The 19619-nt window shown below is 38.1% G+C and overlaps 1 protein-coding gene across 1 annotated transcript in view; it reads right to left on the bottom strand.

The window, feature by feature from the left end:
- Window positions 1-2279: 2279 nt before the first annotated feature.
- SLC24A1 (solute carrier family 24 member 1) overlaps window positions 2280-19619 on the bottom strand; it is a 47754-nt gene continuing 30414 nt past the window's right edge. The window contains exons 4-9 of the mRNA XM_044660115.1: window positions 15487-15590; window positions 10872-11526; window positions 10486-10736; window positions 4528-4617; window positions 3573-3739; window positions 2280-2529 (exon numbers count right to left, since the gene is read on the bottom strand). Coding sequence (XP_044516050.1) covers window positions 2280-2529; window positions 3573-3739; window positions 4528-4617; window positions 10486-10736; window positions 10872-11526; window positions 15487-15590 — 1517 coding nt within the window. The remainder of the gene's footprint in view (window positions 2530-3572; window positions 3740-4527; window positions 4618-10485; window positions 10737-10871; window positions 11527-15486; window positions 15591-19619) is intronic.

Here is a 19619-nt window from a genome sequence, read left to right on the forward strand (position 1 = left end):
TACGTATTCTGATGAACTTGGAGATGAGGACATATGGTTCTGGGTGAAATGATTAACATTCAGATTTACAGTTCATTGATATTTTTTAATTGCATAGTAGAATCATTGGTGGAGAAAGGAACCATTATGATCAGATCTTTAGAAGATAAAACTTAGAAGATGTAGAAAAGTTATTGCCTTGTATCAAAGTGTGAAGTATCATTGAAAGAAACTGCTCTTGTATTTTGTTAATAAAAGGAAAGTAATAGAAATATCACTGCATATGGATGGCTTCTCTAAGGCTTCTAAGTCATCTCATTCTTCATTTGTTTCAAAGTTATATTTCTGGTGTTCTTCAGTAAAATGGAATGGGAAAGCACTTATTTGGTACTTACTCTGTGCCAGCACTGTGAAACCCTAGGGACCCACAAAAGCAAAACAGTGCTCAGAGTTCACATTCTAATTGAAAGAGTCAGCCCATAAAGGATCATACAGTTCAAAGTGGATGGAAAGGCCCGTTGATCCTCTGGAACTACATCAAAATCAAAGACAAGGACCAGAGGTCCTCAAGGTGCACTAGTGGGAAGGAAAGAGCCTTCTGAGATCTAGGTGGATGGGGTTTGGCTGAGACCATCAAGAGAAAGGGTCCCTTGTGGTCACACTCATTTTCATGATTTTCCCCTGCCTCTGGCACTGGAGCAGTTGGGAGATTCAAGGATTTTCCTTCTTATGATTTTATTCAATATGTTACTATAATCAAGTCACCTCAGCAGCTTTTGTCTTTAACTATGATCATATTAGTAGCACTCTTCAAGTGGGCTGTCCCTTTCCTGATTCTACCCCATCAATAGCTTGAGGTTAGTAAAAGCAGCAAGTAGTAACATATAATGTAAAAATAGCAACACATTCCAAGGTTTGAACTACGAATTCCAATGCAGTCCATTGCAACATGATTTCCAGGCCTTATGAAAAAAACACCTTCATTCTTCAGAATGCAGAACGTAAGAATGGTGCTTTAATGACCATCTCAGAACACATATATCCAAATAATCCATCGCCATCAAATGAGATTGTAGCTTATACAGTAATTCTAAGGATCCTGCCTTAATTCAAAGCATTTTGAGGGATTCCCTTTGTTTCTTTTCAGAACCGCTAGTGTACAAGCCAAAAATCCATCTCAGTTCTTTAGTCACACCTTGAATGTTTTTGTTTTGTTCTTAAAAAAACAAAAACAATGTTCCCCATTTGATCACCCAAAGTCGTTCTATTGGTTGTTTCCAAAAATCAAATCCACCCCCAAAGGACAAAGACAGGCCACCCCCGAAGATATTCAAAAAATACATTAGGGTTCTAGGTAATGACAAAAGAAGTGTCCCAGAATTGTTTTCAGCAAATGACAACAATTAGAATACATGTATTGCTTCCCAAATGATTACTTCAAAGAGAACATCACTCATTTGGATGCATAAAATCTGTAAGGTTCGCTTTCTAAGACATTTTCTTACTTTATTTTCTTCCTAGCCAACATTTATCTCACTCCAATCAATCCTAATGTGAACTTTTCATTAGTCCTGTTCCTTCCACTCTTGTAAAGTGCTCATGTTCCTAGGAGCTCAAACTTTTCTCCTTCTCAGCTAGAAATTATTGATACCTAGGAGGTACTTCACCTCACATGCCCTTATTATGCAGAACAAGGCTGTTCAGATGCTCAAAATCAATCTCATTTAAGATGAATTGAACAGTGTCTACTTCTCATCATCCTTCTTCCTACTAGAGACCTTTACCTAAATTCATAAAAATACCTTGACTATGAGCCCAACGGGTACCTCACTCAAGGATAAAAATAGTTAAGAGGAGAAAGCAGAACACAATATGGAAACCATGTCTGCTGGTTTGCACAATCTGGTTTGGATCCCAAAGAGTAAGATTTGTGAAATTAGGAGGCTCCAAGGGTTCCTCAGATATGGCCAGAAAAGAGTGTGATAGTGAAGGCTATCTTCAATAGCCCCTTTCACCTACCTCTTATTTAAAAAATAGTAAGTTTTCCAAATTCATTTACACCTCTACAGGGTTAATGTGCTGCCTATGTGAGTATGAGGTCTTTGGGACAGTCCCTGGAAAGAATATTCTGTCAGCCAAGTCCTTTGGTTCCTAACATCGTTTACTGTCCAAACTCCTTGGCACCCTGTTGAGCAATAGCTCCATGGGTGAAGTTAATCCTTTGGGAAATCCAGCAATCCATATAGGAATGTCACGTGTCCATTTGTTCTGCATTTGATGGGAGCAGCCTCAAGACCAACTCAGATGGAGATGGGACACGATATGATTCGATCTTCTAACATTACACTGATAATCAAGAATATGAAGTAAAGAAGAAACATGGTAAACCCTAGGATTTTGTTCATCCGCCATTTGCAGGATGCAATCGAAGAGATCACAAACAGGAGCATGAGAAGGAGCAAAACAATTGCACAGAACAAGCCATTGCTGCTCACTGGAACAGGCTGTAGCTCATTGAAGATAGAAAAGAGCAACCAAGGAACTGGCAAACTGAAAGACAAGAGAAGGGAAAAGGCTTATGGATGAATACATAGTATGATTTGTGACCATGAATGGCACAAGACGTTTTCTAGTGTTATTAATTATATAATACCTTTCTAATTTACAAATGAGGAAATTGAGGCATGAAATAGATGAAAACTTCCCAAGTTCACAGAGACACAGTTTCCACATTTTTCTGACCTTCAATTTCAGTGCTGTTCCCCTTATATCCCAGTAACATTTCAAAAACAAATCAGGTTGCTTGAAGCAAAAATTTCATTTTCCCTGTACTTCTGAAAGGAAAGCCACAACTCAGAATAAAAGATTTCTTGGTGCCCAACAATCTGACTCCCTCTTTTTTCTTCCCAACCTACAGAGCTGTTGGGCAATCCTCAGTTTTCCAGAGTGTGTCAAATCTGGCCTATTCAGATATGGTGCTTCTATTCTGTGTTGTTGTTTAGTCATTTTGAGTCGTGTAAACTCTTTGTGACCTTATTTGGGATTTTCTTGGCTAAGATACTGGAATGGCTTGCCATTTCCTTCTCTAGAGCACAAAAAAGGAGAGGGTAGTGTGTTGTACATGTGTGTGAGTGTGTGTGAGGGGGTGTTTGTGTGACTGTAGAAGTGGTCTTAGGATGTGAAAATGCTGATTGTTCACTAAAAATGCAATTTGGAGCCTTGCAACTGGCAGTAATTCAAACAGAGGAGAATCAGGAACTGAGATTGCATCAAGAATTCTACTGAACCCCAGGAATCAATGAGCTGAGGGTTTTACTGTATTCACTAATGGAATTTAATGGACTGTACTTTTCAATCCAGCTATAAATTCTAATTAATTATATTTCAAGCAGCATTTTAGTTCTGCAAACTATGTGTTCAAGAGAAGCAAGGGTTATTTTATTATCTTGTGTAATACAATTATGCAAATATTTCTTTTCAAAGCGAACAAAGCAGAAAACAGAGGGCTGAATCCTATTATGCCAAAGCCAAAACACAGATTTTTTTTTTAATTCTGCCTTAATCTAACTTGAAAAGTAAGATTTTCTGCTTACCCCACAGTGATGTCAAAAATATTGCTGCCCACTGAACTGGACACAGCCATGTCTCCTAGGCCTTTCCTGGCAACAATAACACTTGTAATGAGGTCGGGAATTGAAGTACCAGCTGCTAGAATTGTCAAGCCCATAATTTCTTCAGAAATCCCAATTGTTTCACCAACCTAATGAAGAAAAATTTGTCAATAATGAAAGCAAACTGTGGCTCCAGCTCACTCAAGAAACATGGGCATCTTCAAAGCAATTATCATTGATCTCGAGGTACTTCCTCTGTTCAGGGCATTGTGGGAATCTGAAGATAAATAATATTTGATCCCCACCCTCATAGAACTTACAGCTTAAAGCAGAAGAAAATCCTAGCTCGTTCCCTCAACATTCATAAGGGATGGAGAGGGATGGGGGAGAAAGGAATAGCAACCTACTGCCAATCCAATCACAAAGAGGGGAAGGAACACTAAATTCAGAACACCAAATAAGCCGCTTTCTCTCTCTAGAATGGGCTCTGGATACTCTCTGTACAGGGACTCTCCATCTCCACTGACTCCAAGAACACCAGCACTATCAAAGCAGCAAAAATACAAATGAAAAAACTGAGGCCCATGGAGACTAAGTGACTTAACCTGAAGTCACACAAGAATTAAGCCTTAGAATCAGAATTTGAACCCAGGTCCTCTAACATCAGAACTAGTGTTCTTCCCATTGTATCACTACTATTGTGAAAAAAGTCTTTCAAAAGTCTGGTAACTTTCTAGTTAAGAAAATTAATCATTTCCACTTGGAAAGTATGATATCAGTGGAGACAATTTTATTTTCAAGTCCTCAGAGAAAATAGTGAGAACTTAGAAATTTATTTTAGGTCTTTAAAACCAGACATAGCATATAGCCAGACTTAGCTATATGCAGGAAAAGTTTGAGGAGAGAAAAAATGTTGCTAGGGATTCTGTTTACTAACCTGGTGAGCCCACCACACCATGAGGTATGAGAACATGGCTATCCACAGGATGGAGCCCAGAAATGTGATCGCAAAGAACTTCCTAGATTCCTGTTGGAAAGTTTTTAGAAAAATAAGTGAAACAATTTTAATGGTCTTGGAGTATTGGTGGAAAGACTAAGCCATTTGGACCAGAAGCTACCAGAATTTGTGGCAATGGCTACTTGATAAAGGAAGGAGGTATTTTGCTGGAACTCTAAACAATATATGAATCAGAATCTCAATATTGGAAGGAACCTTGTAAGCCATTGGATCCAAACCTTACCTGACCAAGAATCCCTTCTATAATGTTCCCAATGAATGATCATCTGGCCTTTTCTATTTTTATGTTAATTTTTTATTACCAAACTTGGGAAGCCAGGCATCTAACAGGAAACACCTACCAGCAGCATAATCCAGTACTAGTTTTAAATAGAAACAACAATAACAAAAATTTTTTTATTGCAAAGTGATTTTTTAAAGTTCAGAAAAAACATTTTTCAATATTACCAAAAAATATACAATTGATTTCATAGCCCATAAAAATGATCTCATGTTGAATTCTCAATATTGCTCCCAAAAAGTCCCAACTAAAACAATTGACAATAGGAAAAATATTGTGTACTCATCTCTGAAATTTGGGTAATTCTCAAACTCCTAAACACCTGTCAAGTAAATACCCAAAGACAGAGGGACAAACACTGCAACATAAAGCTTACTTTCTAAGACTGTCACCTAGGATACAAGGGCATGGCAAATCTATTACTCTAAAAAAATAAACTTTTCTTCAGTGAATGTCCCAAAACTTAGTCAAAAGTGGACTCTGTAATTTTAAAGAAAAAGGGACAAGGAAAACATTTTAGGGCAATTTTCTCCTTCTAAAAACATTTAGTTGGTGTTTTGAAATGTTTGCAACCATACACATTAAATGTCTCAAATTTCACTTAATTTAACAAAACAAAATACAAAACTTACTACCTCAAAAAAAAAGTCATGAAGAATTATAGCAAAAATTTCATTAATCCTACTGAACTTTCACTTTCGATATGAGAATCTTGAGTTTCCCTCAATTTCCAGACCACCTAAGAATCAAAAGAGTTCTTTGGAATTTTACAAAGTTCTGTACCCTATTATTTTTATTATTGGAATGTATTTCCTCTGTTAGGCTCCTTAGGAGGTTAGAGGGAAAGCTTTGGGATACAGAATAATATAGTATACTTACTAGTCACAATGAATTAAAGCATACAAGTCACTCTATGACAACCTAAACTCATCAAAGGGGTAAAATATATAGCAGATGTCCAATGTGTAAAGTAAATTTTTAGGCCATTTAGTCAAAGGTGCCTTATGTTTCCATTAACCATAAGGGTTATGGGAAACAAGGAGAGCAATAAAGTAATAGGGACGTTGTTTTCCTTATCTTTGGAGTTGTTACAGCAAACTATCACAAAGGCACCCCCCAAAAAATCATCACCATGCATAGAAAAGCTAAGATTCAGGGTGGGTTTTACCACTGCCAAAAGGCAACCTGAAATCAATTTCATCAGGCTTTTTAGGTAATCCTAGTCTCCTCTCCAACCTGATACCAGAGTATGATTACAGCAATTGTTTTCTCACTTCAGCTGTGCTTCTACAAATCCATTAACAGAAACTTTTTCAAAATCAAGAACTTGGGGCTCAGTTTGAAAGGATTTTTAAGGCTTTATAATCAATCTATTTCCTGTCAGAATCATTAAGCAACTCATTGGTGTTAGAGAAAGGCCTATCTCCAAAGAACTCTCCTTACATAGACAAGGGGGAGAGATGTGAACTCTGCTAGACGTGATGACATTTCTTACCAATGGAAATGCCTTTCTTCTTACCATGAATTCTCCATTACATGAACCAGTCTGTCCAAATTCTTATTTAGCCAAGATTCCACTATATCTATAAATTGCTCTCAACCTTTCCCTAAACAATAATTACCTTGATATAGCAGAACTGTGAGAATAACATTGATTTTAAGACTATAAATTGAGAGTTTGATTCAGAGGCCATCTAGTCCAATCTCTATCATTTGACAGATAGGAAAGCAGGAGCCTAGGGAGTAACTTGCCCAAGGTTATATAGGTAGTTAATGACAGAGCTAGGATTTGGTCTCAGGTCCTTATTCCAGTCCAGCTTGTTGCACATAGCTGCCCCTAGGTAGCACTTTTAATATTAAATCAAAGACCATGGGCTTGATTTGATATGTGATTTGAGTCCTACCTCTGAGATGATACTTTTTTTTTAAGTCTCTAGTTTCAAATAGCTAATCGATATAAAAACTTTGTGTGTTGAGTGGATATAATACAATATTTCTATCTATAACAAATCCCATTAGCTTTATGAAATGAGTTTTACCACACTTTCTCCCATGCTGCTCCTCCCTACTAAAATCAATGGGTACATTGCCCCCAGTGGATTAACTAACTGCTTAGGGCTCAAGGTAGATGACAGCCCACTGGGATCACCTCCTGATCTTATATAGCCTACAAATCATGGAAGAGACAGGAGATTAGGACATGCTACAGGCAACTGCCAAGTGGGAAGCAGAAAGATGCTACACCAAGCTTGCCCAATCTATCCTTACATTCATCTTGGAGAAGATTCCCATTTCTCTGTCCTACAGCTTTCTCAGAGGAGTAGGGGCCTGCCTTTAGAAACATGATGGTACAGAACCCTGGTCCTCAATCATTTCCAAAGCAAGCTCTGTTGTCTATCACTCCACAAGAGGGAAATGTGAACTAAGTAATTCAATACATCTGACCCATTAGCAAAATCTAGTGTCAGGGCAGAAAATACCGAAAGGAGCATGTGAATGGAGACCAGTCTGACAGGTTCCAATCTTCAATTAGAAGACCTGTAGCAAGAAGTAACCCACTACCTCCTAAGACAGCCAATTGCATTTTCAAATAACTCTAATTGTTAGAAAGTATTGAGCAGGATGGTTTCAGAGAAACCTGGAAAGATATATATGAACTCATACAAAGTGAAGTAAGCAGAACCAGGAGAACATTGTACACAGTGTTAGTAATATTGTAACAATGATCAACTGTGAAAGACTTAACTACTCTAATCAGACAGTGATCCAAGGCAGTTCCAAAGGACCTTCCCATAATAAAAAAAATGCTATCCACCTCTAAAGAGAAAACTGATGAACTCTGAGCGCAGATTGAAGCAAACTTTTTACATTCTTTATTTTTTTTGTTGTTGTTTTGTTTGTGTTTCTTTTTCAAGATGGCTTAATATGGAAATATCTTTGGCATGACCTCACATGTTTAATAGAAATCAAAGTGCCTGCCTTTTCAAGGAAGAGAGAGGCTCAACAAGAGGGAGGGAGAGAATTTGGACTCAATTTTTTTTAATTGTTAGAAATTGTTTTACATTTTATTGGGAAATATTTGATAATTTTTTAAAAAAAGAACATGCTACCTTATATTGAGCTTAAATTTTCCTCTTTGCAACTTCTACTCATTGCTTCTAATTTGACCCTCTGGGTCTAAGCAGGATGACTCATCAATTTTTTCATGATATCCCTTCCTTGAATACAGGTATAATGCCTTCCCTAAGTCTTCTCTTCTCCAGTTAAGCAATTTCAGTCCCTTAAAATAGTCCTCATATGACATATTCTCAAGGCCCCTCATCATCTTAATCATCCTCCTCTAGACATCCTCCAGTTTCCTATTTGAATCACGATGGCCCATAACTAAATGCAGTACTTTGGATATGAACTGACTGAGATGAACTAGAAGTAATGGGAGAAGCAATCACCTCTTAAGTTCAAGATACCAGAGACTAAGATCATAGACATTTTTCTGGCTGCTATATTATATTATTGACCCATAATGAGCTTGTAGTCCAATAAAACCAGAGAATCTTCTTTGTATTAATTATTGTCTAGCCAAACCTCTTCTAAATTATATTTGGGAAGGTGATTTTTTTAACCCGTTTAATATTTTTAATTTGTTGATATTAAATTTCTTCTTCAGTCTATTTTTTCTAGCCTGTCAAGATCTTTTCAAATTTTATGTGTAAGCACTCTATTCCAATTTATCATCTGCAAATTTGGGGGAAACATTCTATCTATTCCTTTATCCAAGTCACTGATAAAAATTTTGAATAAGGAAGAGATAAATAGATCACTTCACTGGAGACTTTCCTCCTATCTAACTCTGATAGCTACTCTTTAGATCCACTGAAATGTTTGAAACAGAGTCCAACTAGAATTTTACTGAGATGTTATTTCTTCCTGGGAACTTGAAGCATCTGGGAAATGACAAAAACTGTTTCAATAAGGGTCCAGGAAAAAGGTTATTTTTTTAAATCCCAAAGGAAGCTTCAGAAAAGTTCCAACACTATTGCTCCTCCCATTTGAATAATTTACCTTAGAAATGTCCACCTCTAATGCCTAATATCTCATTGAATTCTATTTGGATGCAAGCCTTAAGCATTAAAAAGTATTTAAAAGACTAGAGAAAGTAGAATAAAGCTTTATCTCAATTGTAGAGGAGCAATACATTTTTTCAGTTCAACAAATGGAAGGAATTATTGGGGAGAGTATACGTGTTCTTTATAAAAATAAAAAATTCTATAAGATAAAAATAATATTAAAAGAAAATATTTATAGCAAGTATGAAAAACAAAAATGTGATATTTCAAATGCATAGGATTCTTTTACAAGGGCACAGTGATAATTCCTAGACCACCATGAACAGATGGCCAAAGAAAATGAACAATTTTCAAAAGAGAAAATACAAATGAAGACCATCATTTTTAAAATGCTCAGAAGTCATGCAAACTAAGATAACTTGGAGATAAAACTTCACACCCATAAAACTGCTTAGTGTAATCAAAAGCAATGAAACTCCATTCCAGTAGGACTGTAGAAGAGCATGTACTCCACAACTTCCCTGGTGGAACTAGAGATTTGTGGAATCTTTTTAGAGCTCAGGCCAATAGTACAACTGCAAAATAACCGTGCCCTTTGATCCAATTGTTCCTCTGATGAGAATATATCCTAATAAGTTTTGTTTAAAGACCTAGTAGTCATAATTATAATGGGGCAACTAACTGTTAGAGTGGATAGAGCACTGATCCTAAAGACAGGAAGATTCACTTTCCTGAATTCAAATTTGACCTTAGACACTTAGTAGCTGAGTGGCCCTGGGCAAGTAACTTAATCCTGTTTGCCTCAGTTTCCACATCTTAAAATTAGCTGGAGAAGAAAATGGCAAACCACTCCAGTGTCTTTGCCCAGAATACCTCAAAGAAGTCACAAGGTATCTGGCAAGAGTAAAACAACTAAACAACAACAACAAAAGTCATAATAAAAAATACCTAAGATAGAAAATGTTTGGTACTTTTCAATGTATCAACATACATTGTCTTATTTGGTCATCACACTTATTTCTATAAGTTAAACAGAAAAAACATTATTTCTCCCATTTGAACAATGAGAAAACAGAAAAGTTGTCACTTGCCCAAGGTCACACAATAATTAGTGACCGTAATAAAACTGGAACCCAGGCTTTCCTTACTTCTGAACTTTTCCCACTATACCATATTACCTGGAACTATGGAAAAACAATCTTTATTATTATTACTAATAGTATCATTGATATGATTTTCTAAGCACTTTTAAATTGCTGTATGATCTCACCTTATCCTCCCAATGACTCTGTAAAATAGAGAGGGACAAGTGGCATTGGCCCCATTTTGTATATAGGAAAGCCAAAGTGGAATCTATAATTTCAATGAATTTTGAATCATGCCTTCATTTCAATTTCCACATTTGAAATCCTCTGCCAACAGACATGAATGGCTGCATCTACTCGCTACTTCTCAGAAGTGAGCCTTGAACCCTTGAAAACTTCCATAAAACTCCCTAAGGGATAAGAGTAGAGGCATGGGTTATCTTACCGGTTTCCTGACATCTGGAACTGTTAGCCACAAGGGCAACACGATGGGTAAAAGGAAGAGGTAAATGGCCTGTTTACTCCTTGTTTCAGGCCATTCTAGTGACAATGGCTCCTCATTTTCTTCTTCATCTTCATCTTCATCTTCTTCCTCATCCTCATCTTCACTGTCATCATCTTCTTCACCTCCACCATCTTCTTCTCCTTCTTTTACTCCTTCTTCACCATCTTCTCCACCTTCTCCATCTTCTCCACCTTCTCCATCTCCTCCACCTTCTCCATCTTCTCCACCTTCTCCATCTCCTCCACCTTCTCCATCTTCTCCACCTTCTCCATCTCCTCCACCTTCTCCATCTTCTCCATCTCCTCCACCTTCTCCATCTTCTTTACCTTCTCCACCTCCTTCATCACCTTTCTCTTCACCTACTTCTCCATCTTCTCCAACTTCTTCATCTGTTTCTGCACCTTCCTTTGTACTTCCCTCTCCATGTTCTTCTTCACCCTTCTTATAAACTTCCTCTGGATCTGGACCTTGAGTTTCACCTTCCTCTTCAATTTCAACATCATTGGCCCCTTCAATTTCACCTTCACCTCTACCCTGAGTTTCATATTTCTCCTGGTCTTTGGCTTCATCTTTATCTTTTATTTCACCTTGAACTTCGTCTTCACTATTTTCTGCAGCTTCACTTTCAACTTCCTCTAGATCTTTAGTTTCAGTCTCAGTATTACCATCATCTTGAGTTCCATCTTTGTCATTGGCTTCATCTTCATCTTTTATTTCACCTTGAATTTCATCTTCAATATTTTCTACTGCCTGACTTTCAACTTCCTCTAGATCTTTAGTTTCATCCTCAATATTAGCATCACCTTGACCATCTTCATCATTGGGTTCACCTTCATCTTTGGTTTCACCTTGATCTTCACCTTCACTATTTTCTACTGCTTGGTTTTCAGCTTCTTCTAAATCCTTAGTTTCATCCTCAGCATCACCTTCACCTTCACTTTCATCTTCATCTTTATCATCTTCTCCAGCATCTGAGCCCTCCTGAAAATCAAAATCAACATAAACACTGACTTGAGACCTGAATCAACATGAGCTCTCAAGTACCCACCATTCCTGGCCTTGCTGGAGACTTCATTTGTGGCATTAAAACCTGAATATCAGTAACAATCTGATCTCTTTTCCAATGGTTTTTCCCCCATGTTATCTACTGTTTCTTCATAGGTAACATGAAAGATTTTGGCTAAATGATTTCTAAGGTTCCTCCAGCTTTTACAATCTATGATTCCAATATGTCTCATCTTTTCAAGTCTCATATTAGGTGTATACCTAGTCAATCAACAGATATTTACTGAGCACAAAATATATGCTAAAAGCACCATTTTGAGTATATATATTGTTGTGAGGTGGATGGTGGGGGTAGTTTTGTCTCCTGGTGGCTTAGTCTAAGACAGATGCATCAATGTTAATAAATAAATATAATTACATGTAGTTAAAGAGGATGCTAAGAAATAAAATATTAATAGAAATAAGAAGGTCCATTGAATAAGAATGGGAAGGGAAAAGAAAACGTGTATTTCTAGACCACCACTAAATTTGAAAGAAAGAGATCTTTCTCTTTCTATTGGGAATTCTCTAATTCTTTCATAAATTTGAGGGATTTGGGATGTTTGGATGTTTAAAATCATAAAAAAGATTTTTGAAAAGCCATCTGCTTTTGGAAAGGCTTGATCAGTCTTTGGGCTTGGGATCTGTTGGTCATACCAATTCTGCAAATGAGCTGAGAACTAAAGACTCTATGAATGAATGACGGTGGAAAATGGGATGCTGAGTATGAGAACTAGCAATCCAGTTTTCGTTGGAACATAGAATGAATTATGTTCGTTGGAACGTAAGAAGTGGAGTAATATGAGATGAAGATGTCAGGGATTCTGGACCCAGCATGTGGAGGACCTTAAAAGCCAGGTTGAAGATACCAAATGTTTTATCCTAGAAGTAATAAAAAAAAAAAAAACTATGGAAGATGTTCACGTAGGTTGGTGATGAAGTCAGAACCATGCATAAGGTAAATTAATCTGGCAGTCTTGTGCAGAGAGACCAGTTTGAAGGCTATTGTAATCATCCAGGCAAGAGATGATAAGGATCTGTACTGGGTAACGACTGGGTGAGTAGAGTGAAGGCATCCAGTGCTAAAAGGTGGAATCAACAAAGAAATTTATTGGTCAAGGAAAGGTTCAAGGATGACTCAATAAGATAGCTATATAAGGAAGTGCCTTGGTCACTGAGAGGCAGGGTGGGGAGCACAGAATGGGAACAAAGATGAGGTTCCCTGTTATTGTGCCAGCCAAGCCAATCAGTCTGATGCTAGGCCATAGAAAAGATTTCTGTGTACTATAAATTTTGTCTGTTTTCCTATTCTGTTTTATTTTTCCTTTTGTTTCATAGTAAAGTTCTTTTAAAATTTCAGTCTTTTCTTATCTAGGCAAGGATGGTCAGAGCACCCCTTAGCTCTCAAGGCTCCTAGAGAGGTGAAAATGTCTCAGTGATTTCCCAAAGTGGGCACTACCGCCCCCTGGTGGGTGCTACAGTGATCCAGGGATGCAGTGATGGCCACAAGTGCATTTATCTTTCCTACTAATTGCCATTAAAATTTTTAAAAATTTAATTTCCAGGGGCGCTAAGTAATATTTTTTCTGGAAAGGGGGCAGTAGGCCAAAAAAGTTTGGGAACCACTGGAGATGAAAAGCTTGATTTAGCTATAATTACTCATTCTTTCCTGGCTGAGGCATTTTCTCACAATGATTATTCTGATCTGGTGAGGATAAGAGAGATCCTAAGATTCCCTGAAAGTATTGTGAAAGTGGAACACAAAGCTGTGGAAGCAGAGACATGGGACAGTGTGACAGTTACTTTCTGCATTATCTCAAGAATCAAGGATTTGGGGGGTATAGGTGTTGGTGCTCCCTTGATCAATGCAAATTGAAAATCCATCAGCAACTTAGTAAATCATCTTTAAAGGCTGCTGTGGCCAAAATGCCATTGCCCTGTGTCTTCCCTAGTGATGAGCCTTTCAGAGATCTACTGGATCTTAGAGAACCAGCAGATGGTGGAGATCCATGCTCAGAAACTTTTCCAGCTTGATAGGGAATGCCCAAACTTGATAACAGAGTCATCAAAACCCAAGGTCACCTTCCTACCACAATGATTCACTTACTGAGGCTGGAAGAGAATCAACTTAAGAATTGTAAGAAAAATGGCATGAGCCTACAAATTGACTCCAGGCCCTTGAGCAGAGTCCTCTCTCTTGTTTGGAAGACAAGAAAAAGCAGCACAATTCTCATAGCTATATCTAAAGACACACCGATTCCAGAGGAATCACTAAGGGAGGTTTTAGGAAAGGGGCAAAAATATTGTGTCTGGAGTCAGAAGGTCTGGGTTCAAATCCCTTCCTGGCTACACACATTCTACCTCCACAGATGATATTGTACCTTGAGTCAACCGAGATCTCAATAACTTCTCCTCCCCAACACCCACACCCTTTCTGAGCCCCCCACCCTACCATCTTCAATTTCCAACCTCTAATTCCCACAGCCACAATATATGTCAGCAAGAAGATGGAGTAAAGAAGACCCTCCTTTCTCTCCTGCTGCCAAGTCTAAAATGAGGGGGTCAGACTTGATCATTGTTAAGGTCCTTTTCTACTCTAAGATTCTCTGACTCTCAAACTAATATTCTGTCTTTGGAAGGGCTGATGTGTAAAACCACCAGCAGCAAGTGTCTAACTCTTAGTCTTTGTACCCAGAGCACCATGTGCAAAATTATGAAGCAGATGCCATCTTCAGCATTTTCCCCCCAAAATCCCTCTCCAGGAATTCAGCATCGCCTCATTGCTGAAGGTCTGGCTTGTCCCAGAACAGAGGATCTAACAAATTCATTGACACTAAAATGTTAAGAATTAATGTTTTGATCCTCCCCTGGTAATAATTTGATTTTAGAAGAGAATATAGGCCAGTTTTCTTTGACAGGCCAGTGAAACCCTTGGACCCATTTCTCAAAATAATGTTTTGCCATGCATAAAATAAAATACAGAGGATTACAAAGTAAAATATGCATATATTAAATACACTTTATAAGTTTTTTTAAAAAGCAAGATCTTAGACTCTATATTGAGAATTCCTCACTTTGGGCAATGTTTCTCTCAAAGTAATGAATCCCTAAAGCATTTTAGATATCATTGGGTGAGATTTGGTCCAAAAAAGCTTTTATCCCTTGAATCCCATCACATAGGTGATGGAAGCAACATTCCAGAATGGAATGAGCACTGGAAATCTGGGTTCCAAGCCAGACTCTGACCTTAACTAGTTGTGAGATAAAGTAGAGCAATTAGATCTGTGATGTCATTGAAAGCGGGAACTACCAGGCAAGGAAGCCTCCTCTAACAATAAGGGTCAGCATCTTCTTTGAAAATTAAGGTCTTGGAGAATTTCCTAGCACAGAGAGAGGCCAAGTGACTTGCCCAAGGTCACACAGCCAAAATGAGTTAGAGGTGGGACTTCCTTATCTTCTTGGTTTCAAGGTGGGTTCTCTTAGTGACATTTGTTGTCTTTAAAACAAATGGCATTTGTTTTCTTGGCAAAGACACTAGAGTAGTTTTCCATTTCCTTCTCCAGTGGCAAACAGGTGTTAAATGACTTACCCAAGGTCACATAGCTAGAAAGTTTCTAAGGCTGGATTTGAACTCAGGTCTTCCTGACTCTCAGCCCAGCTTTCTATCCACTATGCCACCTAGCTGCCCCCGTGTCCTAATGACTTCCTGCCTCTTAACTAGTTGTGGGAGTTTGGACAAATCATTTAACCAACCCATCCAGGATCTAAGTTTCCTCACTTGAAAAATAAGTGAGTTGGACACTGAAAATCTCTAAAGATCCCTTCCAGCTTGAAAATCCTATAACTATGGCTCTAGCTCCTAGTCCAACTATGTGACAAGTCTGGCCCCAACCATACCTGACCACCAGGGGTTGGTTCATCCTGATCTTTGGCAGTGTCCACAGCAGAGGCTGGAGAAACTTTGACTGCTGGGAGCTCATCGGGCTCTGCAGGTTCTTCCACTTTAAAGGACAAAATGTGAAAGGACATAGGTTTGTATGGTGCAGAGCAGCTGAAAGAATGGGTATAGTTTGGGCAACCCCAGGGCAGACTATGGGCTACTGCCTAAAGGTTTCAGTGTTTCCCTCGGGATTCTATCTTGGGAAGAAAATGAAACCATGAAAAATGGATTGACCAATCATCCTTCTTCTTGGGCCTCCCCAAGCTAGAGAACAATTGGGAAAACACAGACTTCGTTTTTGTCTTGCATACAACAGTTTCAGTTTGATTCCAATCAAGGATATAATAGGTAACAAGTGGAGCAGGTGGAGGCCCAAAGTCACCAAAGATATTCCTGACTACTGCCCCCACCCAACCCCTTAATCTTGTGAAAAAAAAAATTGAGCAAAAACGATGGAGGAAGATGGTCAGTTCCACCAATTATCAGAGAAGACAAAGGATCCGTTGCTTTTGTCTTATGTTATAGGTATTTTGACTTTGTAAAATTTAATTGATTTCCATTACTATTATCTTTTATTTCCGATTTTGTAAAATTAAATTGATTGATTCTGGAATACCACTTCCTGGGGAAAGGGGAACTGAGTAAACTGAGCCAGTTAGCAAAGAAAACCTGGGGGAAATGTTGTATAACAGATAACCTGGAAAGTGATAACTTCTTAAGACTGGCAACCTCTCCTTTTCCTCATTGTCAAGCTTCTTATAAAAGAAACTCTTCTCTTCTCACTGTCTTTTCAACTCCTCGAAATCTGGCCTCTATCCCAGACCAAACCCAGGATTCTCACATAAATATTCTCTCAGAGATAGATGGCCTTTCTATCACCAGATCTAATGTATTTTTTCAGTCTTCATCTTCGTTGTTCTCTCCACAATTGACCACTCCCTCCTAAGGGATACTTTCCTTCCTTAGCTTCAGAAACATTCTCTTGATTCTCCTCCTACTTCTCTAGCCATGTCTTCTTTGCCTCTTTCACAAGTTCTTTGTCTTTTTGCCGACTTCTTAATGTATTTTTGTCCTTGGGCCTCTTTTGTTCCCTTTATTCTCTCTCCCATAACAATATCATCTTTTGTCACAGTTTTGAGTACTACATCTAAGCAGATGACTTATACATCTATTTTTCTTGACCCAAATTTCCAGTAACCCACAAATGAAGTGTCTACATGGATGTCCCACTTACACCTTAAATATAACATATTTAAAATTGACTTTATTTTCTTTCCACTTAAATCTTTTCCGTCTCCTAGTTTCACTATCCCTCTCTAGGCACTGCCATTGGTCTAGTCTCCCATGTTCATCAATAAGTCCTCTTTGACTCCTCCCTCTTCTCTTCCTCATTTCTTACAGCCAAGTAACTACAAAGTCCTATCAGTTCTACCTTTGAAAAGTCCATCACTGTCCATTCATTCTATTCCTGCTGCCACCAGTCTGATGTCATTGTTCGGTCATTTCAGTCAGGCCTGATTTTTTTTAACCTCATTTTGGAGTTTTCTTGACAGATACTGGTAATGGTTTGACATTTCCTTCTCCAATTCATTTGACAGGTGAGGAAAATGAGGCAAAATTTTGAACTCCAGTTCTTGGCTCCTTGGGTTTTGGCACACTCATTCATAAACTTAATTTATATTTATAATAATAATCAGTGCTGTGCTAGAGCCAGTTCCTAAGGACTCAAGTGACTTGCCCAGGGTCACACAGATAGTAAATGTCTGAGCCACATTTGAACTCAGAAAGATGAATCTTCCTGACTCCAAGCCTGGCACTCTATCTACTGTGCCAACTGCCCCAAGCAGCCTAGTACATACTATAATTACTTTTTGTTATCAGCTATTTCAGTGGTGTCATAACTTATCTTCAGCCTCTCTCCCTTCCAAAGCAGCATATATCCATTAGAATAATCTTTCTTAGATATGGATCTTGTCATTTCATTCCTCACTCAAAAATCTTTAGTGGTCCACTGTTGCCAGCTGAGTAAATGTCAAATGCGGTTGTCTAATGCCTTTGACAATGTCTCCACACTTCCTTTCCAGATTCATCTCCTATGATGGCCCCACTCCACTTACCCTCTAAGCTCCAGCCAAACTTGCCTCCTTTTTGTCTCCTAAATTTGCCATGCACCCTCTTCTCTCCTCGCTTTTCCCCTGGCTGTTCCCTCTATGAATGTGCTCTGTCTCTCTACTGATTGAATTACAAGACTCTTTTAAAGCTATCACTCCATTAAGGTTTCCGTGATCTTCCCAAGGTAGTAATGATCTCCCTCAAAGAACTTTCTGTCGTTACATAAAGTTCTAGATCAGTGGTTCCCAAACTTTTTTGGCCTACTGCCCCCTTTCTAAAAAAAATATTACTTAGCACCCCTGGAAATTAATTTTTAAAAAAATTTTAATAGCAATTAATAGGAAAGATAAATGCACCTGTGGCCATCACCACCCCCCTGGATCACTGCAGCACCCACCAGGGGGCAGTGGCACCCACTTTGGGAATCACTGTTCTAGATAATATCAGCTATTATTATGGTAAGTATTTCTTGGGTAAATGAATGAATGGGCCAGAGTCTAATGAACCAAGTCTAAGAGTTCAAAACAACTAAACTTCACAAAGCAGTTTGTTATTCATCTCTTTAAAACATACATCATATAATATCATGTACTATAGTTGCTATGTTTGAGTCTTACCTCCCTCCTATAGTATAAACTCCATGTGTTCAGGGCCTTGACTTATCTAAGCTTTGGATCTCCAAGAGACCTCGGCAACCGGGCTTGGTATATGGTAGGTACTAAATGGGCACCTTTCCAAACTTTAAAGCATTATGTCTAGGAATATTCCTATATAATATATAAATTATAATATAGAAATATTCCTATATAATATATAAATGTATTATATATAATAGATAATAATTATATATAATAAATAAATAATATAATAAATGTATTATATTCCTATTTGTATATTAATATACATTTACATAGGGATGGAAATAATATGGCTTAGTGGATAGAGTTCTAGACTTGGAATGGGAAAATGTGGTTCCAAGTCCCACTTCTGAAACTTATTAGCCATGGATAAATCACCTAACCTCTATGTGCCTCTGACAACTGCCTAAGGCTTTTTTCTATGTCTTATACTGGTTATAACTTACCTAAATGAAAAGAGTTCCCCTCACAAGATCCTTCTGTCATATAAAGTGCTAGAAAAACATCCAGTATTGTCAGGAATGCTGGTAAATGTTACCTCTATACCCAGCTTTCTGGAAAAATATATATGGACAAGCACACTTTTAAAGTTTGATTCATATTAATAAAATTGTCTACTCGACACCGTTTTCTTAAATGTAGACAACTAACAAATCAAATCAAGCCCTAATGTGTAGCATTTGCTCATTTCTGAGCTGTAAATGCTCACTCACAAAATTTTATAATCGACTCTCTCAAGCCTTTAGGAACTGACTCTTAGCACAACACTGATTCATATTATAAATATATATTCAGTAAATGAATGAGTGTACCAAAACCCAATGAGCCAACTTCTGGAGTTCAAAAGTTTAAAAAGTTGGGAAGGACAGATTTGAGGACCCAATGTAGGTCTAAAGCAGTAAGTAGGCCTAACCCGGTAGAACTACAGACTCAACCAGTAATTAGGTTCAGGGTATGTCACTACCCTGCCAGGATATAGGAAAGTTTTCCCTCAGACTGAAACTAAAACCATCCAGCAGGGATATGGAACTTTGAAATGAGTGTAATAGGAGACTGATCCATCAGCCTAGTCTTGATGCTTAAATCCATTTAGCTCTGCTCATGCAATCTCCACACTGACTTAATCATACACAGACATTCTCTGAATAATTCAAGTCTACTGATCACGTGTTGAAGAAGAGCCTTACATACAAAGATCAAAGATACATTCAGCAGTCATCCTGGGGCTCACCCTTGCTTTGCCATGTCTCTTTTTGCCTAGCTTCTATTCAGAGAGAGAGAGAAGAATTTAAGGTGAGGGGTCTCACATGCTCCATCAGGACCCAGGAGATATAATTTAT

Source organism: Gracilinanus agilis, chromosome 2, assembly GCF_016433145.1.
Source record: "Gracilinanus agilis isolate LMUSP501 chromosome 2, AgileGrace, whole genome shotgun sequence".
Lineage (NCBI taxonomy): Eukaryota > Metazoa > Chordata > Mammalia > Didelphimorphia > Didelphidae > Gracilinanus > Gracilinanus agilis.